The sequence below is a fragment of the Choloepus didactylus genome, chromosome 4, assembly GCF_015220235.1.
Source record: "Choloepus didactylus isolate mChoDid1 chromosome 4, mChoDid1.pri, whole genome shotgun sequence".
NCBI classification, from domain to species: Eukaryota; Metazoa; Chordata; class Mammalia; order Pilosa; family Megalonychidae; genus Choloepus; species Choloepus didactylus.
This window is the reverse complement of record NC_051310.1, coordinates 136,570,493-136,589,468: the sequence shown is the minus strand read 5'-3', so window position 1 is coordinate 136,589,468 and position 18,976 is coordinate 136,570,493. Positions and strand designations below refer to the sequence as shown.

General features: G+C 35.1%; 1 protein-coding gene across 3 annotated transcripts in view; it reads left to right on the top strand.

The window, feature by feature from the left end:
- CTDSPL2 (CTD small phosphatase like 2) overlaps positions 1-18,976 on the top strand; it is a 125,801-nt gene that overhangs the window by 94,059 nt on the left and 12,766 nt on the right. For all 3 annotated transcript variants that reach the window (XM_037834101.1, XM_037834103.1, XM_037834102.1), the window contains 4 exons: positions 7,624-7,839; positions 11,734-11,812; positions 12,079-12,190; positions 14,386-14,472. In XM_037834101.1, the coding sequence (XP_037690029.1) occupies positions 7,624-7,839; positions 11,734-11,812; positions 12,079-12,190; positions 14,386-14,472 (494 nt within the window). The remainder of the gene's footprint in view (positions 1-7,623; positions 7,840-11,733; positions 11,813-12,078; positions 12,191-14,385; positions 14,473-18,976) is intronic.

Here is an 18,976-nt window from a genome sequence, read left to right as displayed (position 1 = left end):
TTATCCATAGGCAGTGGGAGATGATGAAAGTTTTTAACTTGTTATCTGATCAGATTTATGTTTTATAAAGATTATTTTGTGAGTAGTATGTAGTCTCCATTCTAAAGTGTAGAAGCTGGAGGCAGGGAGAATGGTTAGTAGACTTTCAGAAATCTGGGTGAGACTTGATGAGACCTTAATTTTGGTGTAAGTGAAGAGTGGAAGGATCACAGGATGTAGAAAGGACAAATTTTGGGTACAGATTGGAGTTGAAAAAGAAGAGAGATTAAAAAGACAACATGGGTAGAAGATTTAAGAGGGAAAGTAAGTTCCTGGGAGATATATAATAGGGTTTAATTTGGGCAATGCTGATTTTGAGATGCCATAAGACAAGCAAATTAAAAAATGTCCAGTAGCCAATTGCTATCTGTGCAGAGTTTAGAAGAATACTGAGTTTAGGCAATGGACTGTGGTGTCATTGGCTTATTGGTATTAATTGAAACTGTTGAAGTAAATGAAGTCAACAGACTAAGGCCAGAATCTTGGGGGAAGAAATTTAAGGGCTGCACAAAGAGGATTCAGCAAAGGAGATATGGCAGAAACCAGGAGAGAGGCTTTGTGCTGTAGAAACTAAAGGAAGAGAAAACATAAGAAACCAGGCTCAAACAATTATAAAATAGAAGAAAAAGAAATGAGCTTTGAAAAGACACCAGTGAACTTGGCAATTAGGTTATTGGTTTTTTCTGCCATAACAGTTTCCAGGGGATTGAAAAAATGGAAAGTAAGAAAGGAGGCAGCAAGTGTAAATTATTGTTATGAGGAGCTTGAATATGAAGGTAAGGAACTAGAGCGTTCACAGAGTCTCAAGGGATGGTTTGCATTTGGGAGAGACAAGCACGTTTTTAAGCCTTAAGGAAGGGTCTAATAGAGGAAAGAGAATAAAGGAGAAAGTTTCTGGAGGTTGCTGAGAGATTTGGTTGAAGGATTAGAATTAAAATACGGAAAAGGGACATTTTCCTCTGTTGCCGGAGAAAAGAAGCTGTGAAGGTGCATGCAGAAATAGATGTTTGGAGAGGACGGAGTTGGTTTGATAGTCTTTTTTCTGTGAAGGAGATAGTGTCATTTGCTGTGAGAGTCTTGGTAGTGTGGCAGGGGATTTAAAGAGAATGGTTACTGTAAGGAATAAGAGAAAAAAGTTGACAAATGCAAAAAAATGCTGTGCAGCAGTGCTCTGGGACTACTATGGTTAGAAGATTTTTGGAGTAGAACAAATCTCTATGATTGATTGTATTGTTTTCTGGGACTGGGACCTGAAATACTGTTGGTTAGATTGAGTCAAGAGGGATTTCTATGGCAGATGACAGTAGAAAGACAAGGGAGCAAGGACATTAAGTATGCTGGCTGGAGAGGGATTTACGTGATACACCATGAAGTCTAGATGGTGAGGGTGGGAAAGAAGCTGTTGAGGGATGTTTGAAATAAAAGGGACTGGCCTTTATCCTTTATCAAGCTTGAATATAATATGTTATGAGAGAATGAGATAGATAATTGGAAAGTTAGGAGGTGGTTGTTAGAGATTAGTGTATTAGAATTTTAGGTTTCAGAGGCATACAATTTTTTGATGTTAATGTTCAGGGTATGGCCATGTTAATAATTGCTGAAGAGCAGTTTGAATGGAGATAATTGGAGCTCTAGAGGACAAGAAATTTGCAGATGTCATTGGATGAGTCACTAACATCATCTGTGATAACTGGACAGGAAGCGATAAACTGGTAGCTGGGTGTTTAATTTCTCTTTGATTGAGAGAGGGTGTTGGCAATAGATGGTAGATGACAGCGGTGAGGATAAGTGAAGAATTATATAGCCAGGTAACATGAATTTCAAAGGAATAGGCAATTTTGCACAATTGTGGAAAACCAATGATCTGGTAGCAGCAATGGAGATAAATGAATTCTGATTCATTTCGTGTATGAGGAAAGGGAGAATGAAGAGCTTTGAGGGAAGAATATTAAGAAAATAATTTTAGAGGAACTTTATGTTTAAAGCAGTGAGAGAGAAGGATATTCTGTAAGGAAGTTGAGAGTATTGGAGGTTGATTTTTTTTTTTTTTTTTTTTTGCAGAGGATGTCAGTGCTTTGCTTTATTTTTTTTTTTAATCATCATTTTATTGAGATATATTCACATACCACGCAGTCATACAAAACAAATCGTACTTTCGATTGTTTACAGTACCATTACATAGTTGTACATTCATCACCTAAATCAATCCCTGACACCTTCATTAGCACACACACAAAAATAACAAGAATAATAATTAGAGTGAAAAAGAGCAATTGAAGTAAAAAAGAACACTGGGTACCTTTGTCTGTTTGTTTGCTTCCCCTACTTTTCTACACATCCATCCATAAACTAGACAAAGTGGAGTGTGGTCCTTATGGCTTTCCCAATCCCATTGTCACCCCTCATAAGCTACATTTTTATACAATTGTCTTCGAGATTCATGAGTTCTGGGTTGTTGTTTGATAGTTTCAGGTATCCACCACCAGCTACCCCAATTCTTTAGAAACTAAAAAGGGTTGTCTAAATTGTGCGTAAGAGTGCCCACCAGAGTGACCTCTCGGCTCCTTTTGGAATCTCTCTGCCACTGAAGCTTATTTCATTTCCTTTCACATCCCCCTTTTGGTCAAGAAGATGTTCTCCATCCCACGATGCCGGGTCTACATTCCTCCCCGGGAGTCATATTCCACGTTGCCAGGGAGATTCACTCCCCTGGGTGTCTGATCCCACGTAGGGGGGAGGGCAGTGATTTCACCTTTCAAGTTGGCTTAGCCAGAGAGAGAGGGCCACATCTGAGCAACAAAGAGGCATTCAGGAGGAGACTCTTAGGCACAAATACAGGGAGGCCTAGCCTCTCCTTTGCAGCAACCGTCTTCCCAAGGGTAAAACTTATGGTAGAGGGCTCAACCCATCAAACCACCAGTCCCCTATGTCTGTGGTCATGTTAGCAACCATGGAGGTGGGGTAGGCGAATACCCCTGCATTCTCCACAGGCTCCTCAAGGGGGCACTACATCTTTTTTTTTTTTCCCTTTTTTTTCTTTTTTCTTTTTTTTCTTTTTTTTTAAATTCCCCCTCTTTTTTTTTTTTTTTTTTTTTTTTTTTTTTTTTCCATTTCATTAAATTCAAATTTTATATCACATATTTTATATATAAATAAATAGAACAGATACTTATAAAGCAAAAATCAATAAATGCAATACATTTATAATTTATATGTGCCCCAGAATATTGATTCCTGCTAAAAAGATAGGTAGAAAAACAAGTTTGCTCCATTCATAGAAAGTCAAATTAATTCCTAATGCATCTCTAAAACTTTCTCTACTCCCCTTTTAGCTTTTCATTACAAAATAAAATAAGTATAAGGGAGAATTAGAAGAAAGTAGAAATCACAAGAATTTCTACCACAATGAGATAACAACTATATAATTTTATAAAAATTTTACGCATATAGATAAGCATGCATTTTTATTTAATTAAGCCCTAATTCAGATGGCATTTTTATATTTTTCATTTTTTTGAAGAGTTGAAACCAGGATATTATGTCCGTGTTCCTGTAAGCATAATGTGCCATACTATCACTGCCAACACTAAAATACCCACTGTTAATTCTGATTGACATGCTTCCATAAATTTGCCCAAGATTCTGCCATCATTTGCAAAGGCACAAATATTCATATGTATATATAATATATTATATATATAATACAAAATATTATAATATTTTAGATATTATGTAACAATATTACAGATTTTTCTTTGGATACTCAATACTGTATTTTATAAATCTAGTTTAGTTCACTGCTCTGGGCCGATTTCATGCTTTTTAATAGCTGTTTTGTATTCCATGGGTTTGGATATATCATAGTTTATTTGAACATTCCCTGGTTTTATGAATTCAGGTCATATTCAGTTTTTTTTTTTTTTTTTTTTTTTTTTTTTTTTTTTTTTTTAAATCATCATTTTATTGAGATATATTCACATACCACACAGTCATACAAAACAAATTGTACTTTCGATTGTTTACAGTACCATTACATAGTTGTACATTCATCACCTAAATCAATCCCTGACACCTTCATTAGCACACACACAAAAATAACAAGAATAATAATTAGAGTGAAAAAGAGCAACTGAAGTAAAAAAGAACACTGGGTACCTTTGTCTGTCTGTTTCCCTCCCCTACTTTTCTACACATCCATCCATAAACTAGACAAAGTGGTGTTTGGTCCTTATGGCTTTCCCAATCCCATTGTCACCCCTCATAAGCTACATTTTTATACAACTGTCTTCGAGATTCATGGGTTCTGGGTTGTAGTTTGATAGTTTCAGGTATCCACCACCAGCTACCCCAATTCTTTAGAACCTAAAAAGGGTTGTCTAAAGTGTGCATAAGAGTGCCCACCAGAGTGACCTCTCGGCTCCTTTTGGAATCTCTCTGCCACTGAAGCTTATTTCATTTCCTTTCACATCCCCCTTTGGTCAAGAAGATGTTCTCCGTCCCACGGTGCCAGGTCTACATTCCTCCCTGGGAGTCATATTCCACGTTGCCAGGGAGATTCACTTCCCTGGGTGTCTGATCCCACGTAGCGGGGAGGGCAGTGATTTCACCTTTCAAGTTGGCTTAGCCAGAGAGAGAGGGCCACATCTGAGCAACAAAGAGGCATTCAGGAGGAGACTCTTAGGCACAAATACAGGGAGGCCTAGCCTCTCCTTTGCAGCAACCGTCTTCCCAAGGGTAAAACTTATGGTAGAGGGCTCAACCCATCAAACCACCAGTCCCCTATGTCTGTGGTCATGTTAGCAACCATGGAGGTGGGGTAGGCGAATACCCCTGCATTCTCCACAGGCTCCTCAAGGGGGCACTACATCTTTTTTTTTTTTTTTTTTTCCCCTTGTTTGTCTTTTTTCTTTTTTTTTTTTTTTTTTTTTTTTTTTTAACTTTCCCTTCTTTTTTAAATCAACTGTATGAAAAAAAAAGTTAAAAAGAAAACAAACATACAATAAAAGAACATTTCAAAGAGACCATAACAAGGGAGTAAGAAAAAGACAACTAACCTAGGATAACTGCTTAACTTCCAACATGTTCCTACTTTACCCCAAGAAAGTTACATAATATAGCAACATTTCAGTGAACTTGTTCCTACTACATCCATCAGAAATTAACAGACCATAGTCATTTCTGGGCATCCCCAGAACGTTAAATAGCTTATCTGTTCTTCTTGGATTATTGTTCCCCCTTCCTTAATTGCTCTCTACTGCTAGTTCCCCTACATTCTACATTATAAACCATTTGTTTTACATTTTTCAAAGTTCACATTAGTGGTAGCATATAATATTTCTCTTTTTGTGCCTGGCTTATTTCGCTCAGCATTATGTCTTCAAGGTTCATCCATGTTGTCATATGTTTCACCAGATCGTTCCTTCTTACTGCCGCGTAGTATTCCATCGTGTGTATATACCACATTTTATTTATCCACTCATCTGTTGAAGGACATTTGGGTTGTTTCCATCTCTTGGCAATTGTGAATAATGCTGCTATGAACATTGGCGTGCAGATATCTGTTCGTGTCACTGCTTTCCGATCTTCCGGGTATATACCGAGAAGTGCAATCGCTGGATCGAATGGTAGCTCTATATCTAGTTTTCTAAGGAACTGCCAGACTGACTTCCAGAGTGGCTGAACCATTATACAGTCCCACCAACAATGAATAAGAGTTCCAATTTCTCCACATCCCCTCCAGCATTTGTAGTTTCCTGTTTGTTTAATGGCAGCCATTCTAACCGGTGTTAGATGGTATCTCATTGTGGTCTTAATTTGCATCTCTCTAATAGCTAGTGAAGCTGAACATTTTTTCATGTGTTTCTTGGCCATTTGTATTTCCTCTTCAGAGAACTGTCTTTTCTTATCTTTTGCCCATTTTATAATTGGGCTGTCTGTACTATTGTCATTGAGTTGTAGGATTTCTTTGTATATGCAAGATATCAGTCTTTTGTCAGATACATGGTTTCCAAAAATTTTTTCCCATTGAGTTGGCTGCCTCTTTACCTTTTTGAGAAATTCCTTTGAGGTGCAGAAACTTCTAAGCTTGAGGAGTTCCCATTTATCTATTTTCTCTTTTGTTGCTTGTGCTTTGGGTGTAAAGTCTAGGAAGTGGCCTCCTAATACAAGGTCTTGAAGATGTTTTCCTACATTATCTTCTAGGAGTTTTATGGTACTTTCTTTTATATTGAGATCTTTGGTCCATTTTGAGTTAATTTTTGTGTAGGGGGTGAGGTAGGGGTCCTCTTTCATTCTTTTGGATATGGATATCCAACTCTCCCAGCCCCATTTGTTGAAAAGACCATTATGGCTCAGTTCGGTGACTTTGGGGGCCTTATCAAAGATCAGTCGGCCATAGATCTGAGGGTCTATCTCTGAATTCTCAATTCGATTCCATTGATCTATATGTCTATCTTTGTGCCAGTACCATGCTGTTTTGGCAACTGTGGCTTTATAATAAGCTTCAAAGTCAGGGAGTGTAAGTCCTCCCACTTCGTTTTTCTTTTTTAGAGTGTCTTTAGCAATTCGAGGCATCTTCCCTTTCCAAATAAATTTGATAACTAGCTTTTCCAAGTCTGCAAAGTAGGTTGTTGGAATTTTGATTGGGATTGCATTGAATCTGTAGATGAGTTTGGGTAGAATTGACATCTTAATGACATTTAGCCTTCCTATCCATGAACATGGAATATTTTTCCATCTTTTAAGGTCCCCTTCTATTTCTTTTAGTAGAGTTATGTAGTTTTCTTTGTATAGGTCTTTTACATCTTTGGTTAAATTTATTCCTAGGTACTTGATTTTTTTAGTTGCTATTGAAAATGGTATCTTTTTCTTGAGTTGGAGGTTGATTTTTGTTGTTCTTATTTTTGTTGTTTAAAATGACATTTGGAGGATTCCAGAAAGCAATAGAAAGAATTGGGATCATTCCATAATGGGAGAATTGGGTACAAGGGCAGCAGCCGAGTCGTGGCTGAGTATAACAAGAAAACAAACTTCTATGTTATTGAGATGGAATCTTGTTGAGAAATTGTTCTTGTGCCTTTTAATAAAAAGGTTCTTTTGGTTAGGGGAGCAATTAGAACACTCTTGGATAACTACCCCTGGTTGAAAAATTACAGCTGCCTACAATGGCTAGGATGCTCAGTATTTGAACTAGAAGGATCTGGGGCTGTTTGGGAATAATGAATATATGTTAAATGCCTAGCACATGGTAGTTACTTAATAAATTAGACTATTATCACTTCATGGAGAGAGATTTGCTTTAATGAAAAGGAGTTCTAAATTGTGGTTCATGTTTGAGTATAAATGGGTGTTTCTAAAATATTTAAGCTCTTAAGAAAAACTTTGTTTACATGTATTACTGTAGCCTTACTAGTCTTTACTTCTAATTGTTTGAAATATCTGGAAAAGACTTACTAAAAAATGTATCTTCAGCTTTACTCCTGTATGAATTATCAGTCTGACTAAATAAATTATTGAATTTAGTTTATGTAAATATTTATGAGTTTTTAAAATGATAATTGTGAGTATACTGAATCATGATTTTAGGAACATCAGGATCAGATTCCCCAGGACAGGCTGTGGAAGCTGAAGAGATAGTAAAACAACTTGATATGGAACAGGTGGATGAGATCACTACCAGTACTACTACATCAACTAATGGAGCATCTTACTCAAATCAAGCAGTGCAAGTGAAGCCATCAATAAATAATGGTTTAGAAGAAGCAGAAGAAACAGTTAATCGTGATATCCCATCCCTTACAGGTGAAGACTCTTCTTTTTCTTATGAATCTTCATGAATAGTTTTTTAAAAAGATATATTCATATTTGTCTTAAATAGGCAGTTTAAATGCATTAGTCTTTCTTCCTTGAAGTAAGAATAAAAAAAACTCTTTCCCAAAAAATCTAAAACTTTCATTTTGAAATTGAATTTTTTTTGAAAGATCATTTTTGACTCAGTATTAGTCTTTTACAGTTTAGTTATTTCTACCGTCTTATTGCTTGGGGAAATTTAATGCAACTAGCAAAATATATGCTCATGTTTATGAACATGTACCTAGCTTGAGGTAGGTCTGAAGTCCTTCCTAGAGGCGTTTTCACACTGTCAGATTTGCTGTATGCATAGATCACACACAGACATACACACACCAAAAAAAGTAGTTTCTGTTCCTGGATCTCTCCCTATACCCCAAACTTGCTGCCTACCTCTGGATCCTTACAAAGACCTAATGTAAATTCCTAGGTCCTTGGGCTGGTTGTCATGGATATGTGGAAATGCAGGATATCAGGCATTTCCTGTCTCTAAGGGTTGTGGTAGACAGACGTAGAAGGCTGAAAGATGAAACTATTTTCCTTGGATTTTAGAACATTATTAAAAGCAGAAATAAAATTGAGAATGGTCATATTCTCCTTCTGGGGCAGAGATTTTATCTTAGATATTTTTTTGTTTGTTTGTTTTTAATTCCTTTTAGTGTCAGGTATTTAAGAGAGTCCATAAATACATATGAAGAAATATAGTTTGAAATAAGGAAGTAGAATAATATACTTCTAAAATATAGAAGGGAAACTTTAAAAAATTATTGAAACAGCATGTTCTAGTTTGCTAATGTTGCCGGAATGCAAAACACTGAGATGGATTGGCTTTTATAAAAGGGAGTTTATTTGGTTACACAGTCTTAAGGCCATAAAGTGTCCGAGGTAACACATCAGCAATCTGGTACCTTCACTGGAGGATGGCCAGTGGTGTCTGGAAAACCTCTGTTAGCTGGGAAGGCACGTGGCTGGCGTCTGCTCCAAAGTTCTGGTTTCAAAATGGCTTTCTTCCTGTCTAGGCTGCAGTTCCTCACTGGAGGATGGCCAGTGGTGTCTGGAAAACCTCTGTTAGCTGGGAAGGCACGTGGCTGGCGTCTGCTCCAAAGTTCTGGTTTCAAAATGGCTTTCTCCCAGGACATTCCTCTCTAGGCTGCAGTTCCTCAAAAATGTCACTCTTAGTTGCACTTGGGGTATTTGTCCTCTCTTAGCCTCTCCGGAGCAAGAGTCTCCTTTCAGTGGCCATCTTCAAAATGTCTCTCATCTGCAGCTCCTGTGCTTTCTTCCAAGTGTCCCTCTTGGCTGTAGCTCCTGTTCAAAACGTCACTCACAACTGCAGCTGCACTGAGTTCCTTCTGTTTGTCAGCCCATTTATATGACTCCACTGATCAAGGCCCACCCTGAATGGGTAGGGCCACACCTCCATGGAAATTATCTCATCAGAGTTATCACCCACAGTTGGGTGGGGCACATTCCAGGAAACACTCAAAGAATTACAATCTAATTAACACTGATAGGTCTGCCCACACAAGATTACATCAAAGATAATGGCGTTTGGGAGGACACAATACATTCAAACTGGCACACAGCACAAGACATTTAAATAAAAAATGGATGTATTATGAAATGTTTGTACTGTGTAACCCAGTAATAGCAAAGTGAAAAGAAAAGCTACAACATAAATTTGTCAGATAAAAGCAGAATATCTATAGCAACCCCAAAATTTAAGGATAATACTGAATCTAACAGCCAAATCATCAAGGATTATAAACAACTCATTCTTTTTTTTTTTTTAAGTTAGAGAAGTTGTAGGTTTACAGAAAAATCATGCATAAAGTACAGAGTTCCCATATACCACCCCACCCGATTATTAACAACTTGCATTAGTGTGGTACTTTTGATAACAGTGTATTCTTGCTTGCATAAGATTTACAGTTTAATGTACAATTGACCTACCATTTTCTGTTGATTGTTTTGCCCAGTGTTTAGTCCAGGCCCTTGGCTTTCTATTTGATGATATTTGTTCTGTATTTTTGTAGTGCTATACAGGCTTCCCCCCCCCTGCCTTTTTTTTTCTCCTCTGAAAACTGTGAAGCTGGAGAAAGGATTTCTACAACTTAGTGGTTTCTAGAGGAGAAAGTAAGATTAACTCCACTTGCCTCATAAATTCATATATTCCTCTAACATTTATTGAGCACCTATTATTTTCGTTGGGCACTTTTGATAAAGATAAATAATATATGATCCTTGAACTCAAAGGAGTTTATAATCTAATTGAAGAGCCAAGTATATAGAATAATTACTATACAGTGTGGTGAGCACTATTACAAATAAATGAATAAAATGATGTAGTGGCACATTGCAGTTACTCTGATTGGGAGGACTGTGGGAAGACCTATGGTGATAACATTTATTCTGACCTTAAAAGGATGATTATGAGTGACAGACATTACTTTTCCTTGACTTTGAGAACAAAGAGAACAAGGAGGAGGCTGGTGAGCTTATGATTTAAATGTGAGATGGGAAACTGGAGAATATGTGGTAAATTAGTGCCCTGTATTGATTGGGGTAGTACAAAAAAGCATTAACTTTGGCTTCGTATAAGCCAGGGATTGAAACAGTGTTACCATTTATTTAATTGTATGGCTTTGGACAATTTATTTAAGCTGAAACTCAGTTTTCTTAGCTTTAAAATGGTAATACTAATATAGTGTTATGAAGGCTAAATGAGATGAGATAAAAATGTTTATCATCTAGGCACTCAGTAAATGTTAGTTCCTTTTTCCCTTCCCTTTTTCTGAGGTTAATAGGAATTTGCAAAGTAAAATGTTTGGAAAATATGTTTTTCCATTATCCCCTTGTGCTAATGAACCATTATTGGCATAAAGTTGAGTCACAGATAAGCAAAAATTCTGCTTTACTTCTTGTGTCATTTATTGAACGTACACACTCTACTGGTTCTGCCTCAGAAGGTATTAGAAATGATAATAGCATAAAAGGTTAGTTTTTGTCCTAAAGACAATTATCAACATTCTATTTCTATAGAAAAATTACAGTAATCGTTATTGGGTTCCACCTTAAACTTTTAACTCTAAGTCATTACTTGTTTAGCTTGCATGTTATCTTTGTCATCTACTGCAACTTATTATCTTGGGAGATTCCTAATGTAATTCCTTAGGCTCTGTCAATTAATACAATCTTAGCTCAAACATAGAATGGGCTATGTATGTAGCATGGAATATAGACTTGCTTCTTGATTATTTTTAAGTTGTAAATCAGAAGTAAAATGATAGGTCTTCAAAAGCAACTTTTGCTGTATAGAAGCATTTCTTAAATCCTCATAAAATGTACATACAACATTTTTCCGTAAGCTTCAAGGGGTTCATGGATCCCAGGTAAAAACTACCTGTGGGTCTACTGTTAGCCAGCTTACATTTATTGACTGTATGCACAAGGCACTTAGCAAGGTCTTAACACTGCAAGAGCACCATGAATTTTTTACAGTTGCTACACATAAACACCATCCAGTTAGAAGTTGAATTTTTGTAGAGTATATTTTTGTAGTAACTAGTAATTTTCTCTTAGCTGATAGAGATTTTAATTCTACTAACCATTATTTAGCTCGTCATTTTGTCTCTGGTGGTAATTATCTCCTTTGGATCTGGAGTGAGATCTTTATTTTAATAAATTTGCTTTAAAACACTATTTACAAATTATTTCTATCTTTAACCTAAAATACACAGGGTTTTAAGAAGATCTTATATAGAGGCAGTAAAAATGTATATTTCGTGAAAGCATTAAGTGAATAAATCTAATATTTTGTTTTTCACTCTATTAAATATCAATTAGCACCAGTAACTCCAGATAGTGGTTATTCATCAGCCCATGCAGAGGCCACCTATGAAGAAGACTGGGAAGTATTTGACCCGTGAGTTGTCTTTTTCTCCTTTCCTTACCCGCCCCCCCCCCCAACCCCTTTATTCCTTCAGCTGTGTGGAGTGAAGGCTAAATGGTATGTTATAGAGAGCATGTCACCGTAGATATTAACACACTTTGACTGAATTACTGAGATATTTATTTGTCTGTTTCCCCTTTTAACCACATGGTTTGTAAGTTTGATTTACTGAGTTTAGTGATATATTTCATATTTATAAAAAGTAAGAATTTTGAATTTTTTTTAAATTTGATTTATAGCTATTACTTCATCAAGCATGTTCCACCACTGACAGAAGAACAACTAAATAGGAAACCTGCTCTTCCATTGAAAACAAGAAGCACACCAGAATTCTCCCTAGTTTTAGATCTGGTAAGTATATAATCTGTAGAGGAAAAGAAAATCAATTCTTTTTCTACAAAGTAGTCCAAAAATACCTAAAAGAATAAAAATGAATGGTTATAAACATGTACTATAAATGTTACAAGTGCTCTGAATTTTTTATATTAAACATACTGTAATTTGAGGGTCACCAGTTTGGTTGGTGTCAGGTACCCTTTGTACCCTTTCAGAATAAATTAGACTTTAGTTTTTAATTTAGATTAGTTCTTTCCCCCATAATTCTGAGACCCTTGTGGCTTGTTTGCTTTTTTATCTCTCAGGAAATTCTTACAGAATCATGCCTAGGTATTAGATTTCCCCTTCTCTGTCAGGATCATGTTTCCCTGAAGGGCCACGTATAATCTGGATCCGAATGAATTAACATTACGCAAGACTATACTTCTATTCTTTTTTTCCTTTTTTGTATGTATTACCTAATACCAGTAAACTTTATTAATAGAGTCTTAAAAGCATGATCTTTTAATGCTGACTAATAAAACCTTTAATATGCTCCTGGTGTGATTTAAAACTTTCTATTTTAGGATAACAGAAGAGCTTTGAAAACTAAATATCTCATATCTTTTGTTAATCAAATTTAATATATGGTCCCCACATCTACCATCTTTCTAGTTTCTTGATATTAGCAAAAATAAATGTATCCATCATATAATATTAAAATATTTCATTATTTAGCATGCTGCTGGTACCTTTTAATTAGAGATTGTGGTTTAGTTTTCATAGAAAATTACGCTTGAAGAAACACATTCTCATAAATGTGTAATTAGCATCCTTAGTCATTCATGTTTTGAGAATTCAGCACCTTAGCCATTGCCTAGCTAAACAAATGTGAGAGGTATCCAGAAGTCCTAATTATCTTTAAGATATTTTATTAGAGGATAAGTAGAAAGAGAAAGAAAAAAATAGTAATTTAATATGAGTTCATATTTGATGTACAAGTTCCTGGAGTAGCTGAAAAAGATTTTGCCAGATGTTGATGTTAGGAGTTGATGTGGTTATAAAAGCAAGTTGGGTGATACTGTTTTGAATCAAATGTGAAGATAAACAGAGAAGGAAAAATAAGAATTGGCTGAGCATAAATGAATAATTTTACAGAAGAAGGTAAAGAAGAATGATCAGAATTTAGAAATGCTGTAGATCATGTAGTAGGATTAGTTATGAAAGAAAATACCTTTCTTAAGATGCTAAGAGAATACCATGAAATGTGTAGTCCACTATTAAAAGAAAATGAGGCATATCTAGAGTATATTTTGCTCTTCGCCTCCATTGAATTTAACTTTAGTTTAAAAGAAGCACTAGTAAGATGTGGATTCACAAGGTATGAACATTTGTGTTTAATTTTAATTGATCTTAAACTCATGAAAAATTTGGGGGCTAGGTATTAGCAACTTTATTTTTTAAATAATATAAAGTTAACTAGCTGTCTGTACAAATGAAAGCTCTCTTTTTAATCATTCAGGATTTAAGAAATACATATTTATTAGATTACATTGAATAATCCTTACCTTTCTTATCCTCTTAATGAGAAAACTGGATGTGGTAATCAAAGATAAGTCCTCACTGACTGCTAATTTAATTTAACATTATTTATATGTCTATGAAATGTATTCATGGGATAATAAAACATCTGTTTCCTAAAATAAGATTCTTTATAAAAGGTTTGAGGATAAGGAGTTATATGAATAGAATATATATATAAATTATTAGAACTAAACTTGCATTTACTCATTGTAAACAAAGAAGTATGCTTGTGGTTTTCGTAATGGAAAGTTGGCAACTGCAGCTTTGAGCAGTTGTTCTCAAAGTTGAGCATGCATCAGAACCATCTAAAGGACTTATTAAAACATGGATAGCTTCACTCCACCCCTGCCTCCCACCCCCATGGAGTTTCTGAATCATCAGCAGTGGAACTGGAGAATTTTCTTTTCTAACTGGTTCCCAGAGGATGTTGAAGCTCTGGCGCAGGCCATTGAGAACCAGTGACTTAGATAATTCTATCCCAAATTGTTATAATGTGCAATAACGGATTATAAATGTAAACTTCCACATATGAATGGATGCTTTAGTAAATGTTTCTGGTGATCATGAATACATAAAATTATCATTTGAAATATTTGAAATTACTTTTAATATCTTGGTTCATTCATTTATGTGCTTTTTATTTTAAGGATGAAACATTAGTGCACTGTAGTCTCAATGAGCTAGAAGATGCAGCACTTACTTTTCCAGTCCTTTTCCAAGATGTCATTTATCAGGTAATTTTAAAAAAAATTTTAAACTTGATTTTTGACTTGTTAGACACATTCTGAAAAAAGAAATCTTTGTAATTTTTTTTCATGAAGTTGAACATGTTTTCCTGTATAGCACCCAATGGATTTTATCAATATTGTAATGATTGATTAACAGAGTAGCATCATGCTAAATAAGTACATTAAAAAAAAATTGTTACAAAAAATGCTACTTTTTAAATCCAGTGATCTCTGCTAGTTTCAAAATCTATTTGCCAGCAGGTGGAGGCAGGAACACTGATACAGATTTCTGAGAGAAACTTGCCAGGTTAACATCTGGTGCTTTTTTAAAAAAAATCCAATTAATATAAAGAAAACTCATTCCTTGTTGGTCACTTTTTTTTCTTCCAGTAGAAACATGGTCTTTAGATTGTAGTTTGATAGATCTACTTTATATTAATCAGAATTCCAGGGTACTCTTCTAGTTATTGCTTTACTTAAAGGATTTATATATAAGCTTTTCTTCCTCATCTGTGTTGATGGACAGGTAACAGTGCAAAATACTAATAGCATTAACATTGTTCTGTGGATTATATGATTTGGCCATAGTTCTTGCTTTATGTTTAAGATTTTCCTGTCAAAAGATTTGAGTTAAGTGAATACACTTTGAAAACTTCAAAGTGCCTTTCTGTGTTTGTGGTTATGTGATTTAATTAGCTTTCCCTTCATACATACCAGTTGTTGATGAAATGAGGAAAGGTCAAAAAGTTCGTTGTTTGTCAAGAGGACACCAACCCAAGGATTAACTAAATAAAGCCACCAAGCATTTACATGTGAATCATGAAAAGGTTTTTATAGTTGTTCATGTACTCTTAATAGGCAGTTGAAATGTGGTTATGGTTTTCCTGGCAGATGATAGTTATTATCTCACAGGAATTAAAATTTCAGTGCTAAATAGAAGTTTGTGGTTCTTATGTACTTTATCTTGTAATGAGTCACAAGAGGACTTATTTTAACAGTTATTGTCAGTTCTAGTTTAACCTAGAAAAGTATTGTAGGTATGGTAGTACCTGAATACTATATTCATTTCCCTTTTATTAAGTGTAAACTAATTTTAGTCTTGATAGATAATCACAGTGAGAGCAAAATATGTTTGTATTTCTTTTTAACTGGATATTATTTGGTTTAAGGTAAACTTTTTTCATAATAAAATATTTTCTCCATTAGAGAATTACAAAGCTGCTAAATAGGTTCTTGTTTAGTACATTTCAAGGAAAGGAGTTTTGTGGCAAATATAAATAATATGGCAAAATCTTAGTTCTCTCTTTAATTTGATGACCTTGTTTTTTTTTTTTTAAATTCGCACTCAAAAACAGTGGTGTTAGTGCTTTGATTTTGGAGAGAAAAACTATTATTTGAAAAATATAGGTAAATAATACTTATGAGTTGACTTCTCAGTCTTCAAGATTTGAATCTTATTTCTTCCAGATGGTGTTTGGTCTCTTTATGTAATTAATAGTGAAATAAGAAACTTGGAAAGTGGATGAATCTTCTCCTTCATGAATATTTCTTTTCAGTATGGTCATAAAATTGAATTTTTCCTTCCTCCTTCCTCCTTTTCTGTTTTAACTCTCTTCTTTACAAAATTCATATTATTTCATGTGGATCTGGGTGGTTGTCTTGTTTCAAACAAAAGGCTTCTAGCAGTGCAGATGACTAATATGTATAAAACCATATTTGTACTGCATCTACCTCTGGAATTTGGAGGACTTTTTTTCTTCTATATTATGAGTTATACTTCCTGAAATTGAAAAATAAATCATCTAGCCTGAATCAGGAGCATTGAGCAGAAAGTTTGAAACTATAAGCTATAGAGATGATTGCATTTTAATATTATGCTTTAGTTACTACATTATAGGCAGTTTAGTTCCCCTTTGGTAAATTTTTGAGGCTGTCCATAGTCAATATTGGGTACATTGCCTTGGATTTCTGGTTTTGGAATAGCCATTTTGGCTGCTTTTTTAAAAAATAACTTCGAAGAAATCTTTGGGTTAGGGTTCCCCCCAGTTTTCGGACCAGCAAGCTCCCTTTAAACAGGGAATGATGTCTTTTAAACTTTCAGTGGTGTTGTCTCCATCTACTGGCAAAGAAGAAATATACACAAGGGTCTGAGATGATCTAAGAGATTTTGGAGAAACCACATTATTAGGTAAGATGTAACTTAAATATTTAAACACTACAATATAATGTGGCCCACTTAAAGACAGAAACCTCTAAAATACTGTATATACTCTTGAATATGTCAGAAACTAAAAATAGTAATGTTAAGATAGGATCAAATTCTTCATCTGACTCAAAAAAGCCATAAAAAGTGTTCTCTTGAAACTTATTTTACTTTGTTTCTTTTTATGGTAAGTTTGTTGTGGTTTACATATATGTAACTTTGATTCTATGTGTTACTTCTCTTTTCATTTCAAAAGAAGTTAAAGTATAAATTGTCATATGTTTTAATAATTGTCTATATCAGGGGTTGGTTTAACTTTTTCTGTAAAGGGCCAGACAGTAAGTCTTGTAGGTTTTGCAGGCCATATGATCTCTGTCACAACTACTTAACTCTGCCATTGTGGCATGAAAATAGCCATAGACTGTATATAAATGAATAAGCATAGCTAAACTTTACTTAGAAAAATAAGTGACAGACTGGATTTACCCCGCAGGCCATACACAGTTTGCTGACCCCTGGTCTAATAATTATGAGAGTATATACAGTAAACTTACACATTCAGATTCTAAGAGGAAGTAAGTAATCTTGTTAGTCAAAATTCTTATTCATATGTAGAGAAAATTAGACCCATAAGGTTGTGGGCTTCTTTAGTTTTTTCAGATCAAAGTTTGAGGGGAATTTATGGCAGCCATTACTCACATTTAAAGATTGCCCAACTTCATGATATAAAATATTCTTTTGATTGATAAGTAGGAACAAACTTGGTTAATTCAAGTCCTAGAATTGACAAGCAGATAGATTATCCAAGCCTAAATTAAGTACTTGGAGTGCATTTGAATTCCATTTCTTGGGGGGATAAAAGACCTCAAAAAATCCATCTCAGATTAAAATTTGATACTTATTACTATGTACACTATATGGAATAGACATAATATTTTTAAGTGAAGGCATGGCACTTGCAAAAGAAAAGCACATAGGTTTTTGTTTGAGTGGGTCCTTTTTTTTTTTGCCTTAAATTGGTATTTTTTTCCCCATAAATTGTTTTATAATTAGTCACTGGGAAACATATTTATTCTAGAATGGTACAAATGCATTTGATACCTGGAAAAACAAGTGCATGATTGCTTCCAAAGCACATGTTTTAATCTTTATACTTAGCTTATATTGACACATTGTCAGGAAATCCATCTCATAGTGTTACTCAGTTAAGAGGTCTCCACTGTATTTAGTTTCTGTTCCTGCAGATCCACCAATTCAAGACTCTAGGTCATCTCACTCCCTCTTCCATCCAGAAGATGACTTCTATCCTCAAGCAGGACTGAATCAAAAGACAGATTTTTCACTTAGCTCTTGAGCTGAACCACCTCCTCAATGACCTTCCTCTGTCTCCATCAAGAACTGGAGCTCAGTTTTTTGAAGATGTAATAGAGCTACTCAGCCCAAACTTGGCTGATTGAAGAGAAAAAGAAGATGCCTCATGTGTTTCACCACAGTGCAGCCAAACGTAACTGTGTTGTGCAACTCCTCATTCTGTAAAGTATGGCAGGGGCATCTGATTTTTTTACTCTGTTCACCAATAAGACTTTAGCCAGTCAGTGGCCTTCTGAAGATCAGTAAAATCATCAAACTTTGGGTCAGCTGTCCAGAAATCAGATTGTGGTAAGCACTCAAGGAGAGAGAGGATCCTGTAGGGAGCTACCTGATAAAGGATGCTTTGTTTTATTAGTAGAGGTTGCTTTTGTGGGAGAAGTTGTGGGGGTGGGGGGGGAAGGGGGGTTAAGGTGGGTGGGAGACCATGGTTAGCAAAACGCTCTGCGTTTTATCATAGTTTGTTTTCTTCCTGAGAATCCTAAATAGCTTAGAATAATTTTTATAAGCATCTCATACATTTTATACTTAAGAGAAGTAGAGAGTCATTGGCTTTCTGTATCTTCTCTACAGTCTCCTAGGAAAGTCAGCATTTTTTTCTGCTTCATGAAGAAAAAAGCAATCATTTAGATGAAGAGTTTTGTAGTAAATACCTAATCAAGTTTTTCTTTCTTTCAAGTTCCAACTTACACTGATACTAACCAAGAGGCATTTTGTTGTTGACTTTCAGAAGGCATAATTTTGTTGTACAAAAGTAGTATGGATGTTTGTGCCTTAAATATAATGTTGGGGGAGGGATTAAATGCTAAGTATTGAGGAAAGAAGTAATACTTTGGCTGGTAGGGAACAGTATTTCTATAGTTAATTAATTGTACGTAAATATTTAAAAGATTACATTAGAGTAATTTTTAAGTGACTTTCCCATCCTTATTAGTATGG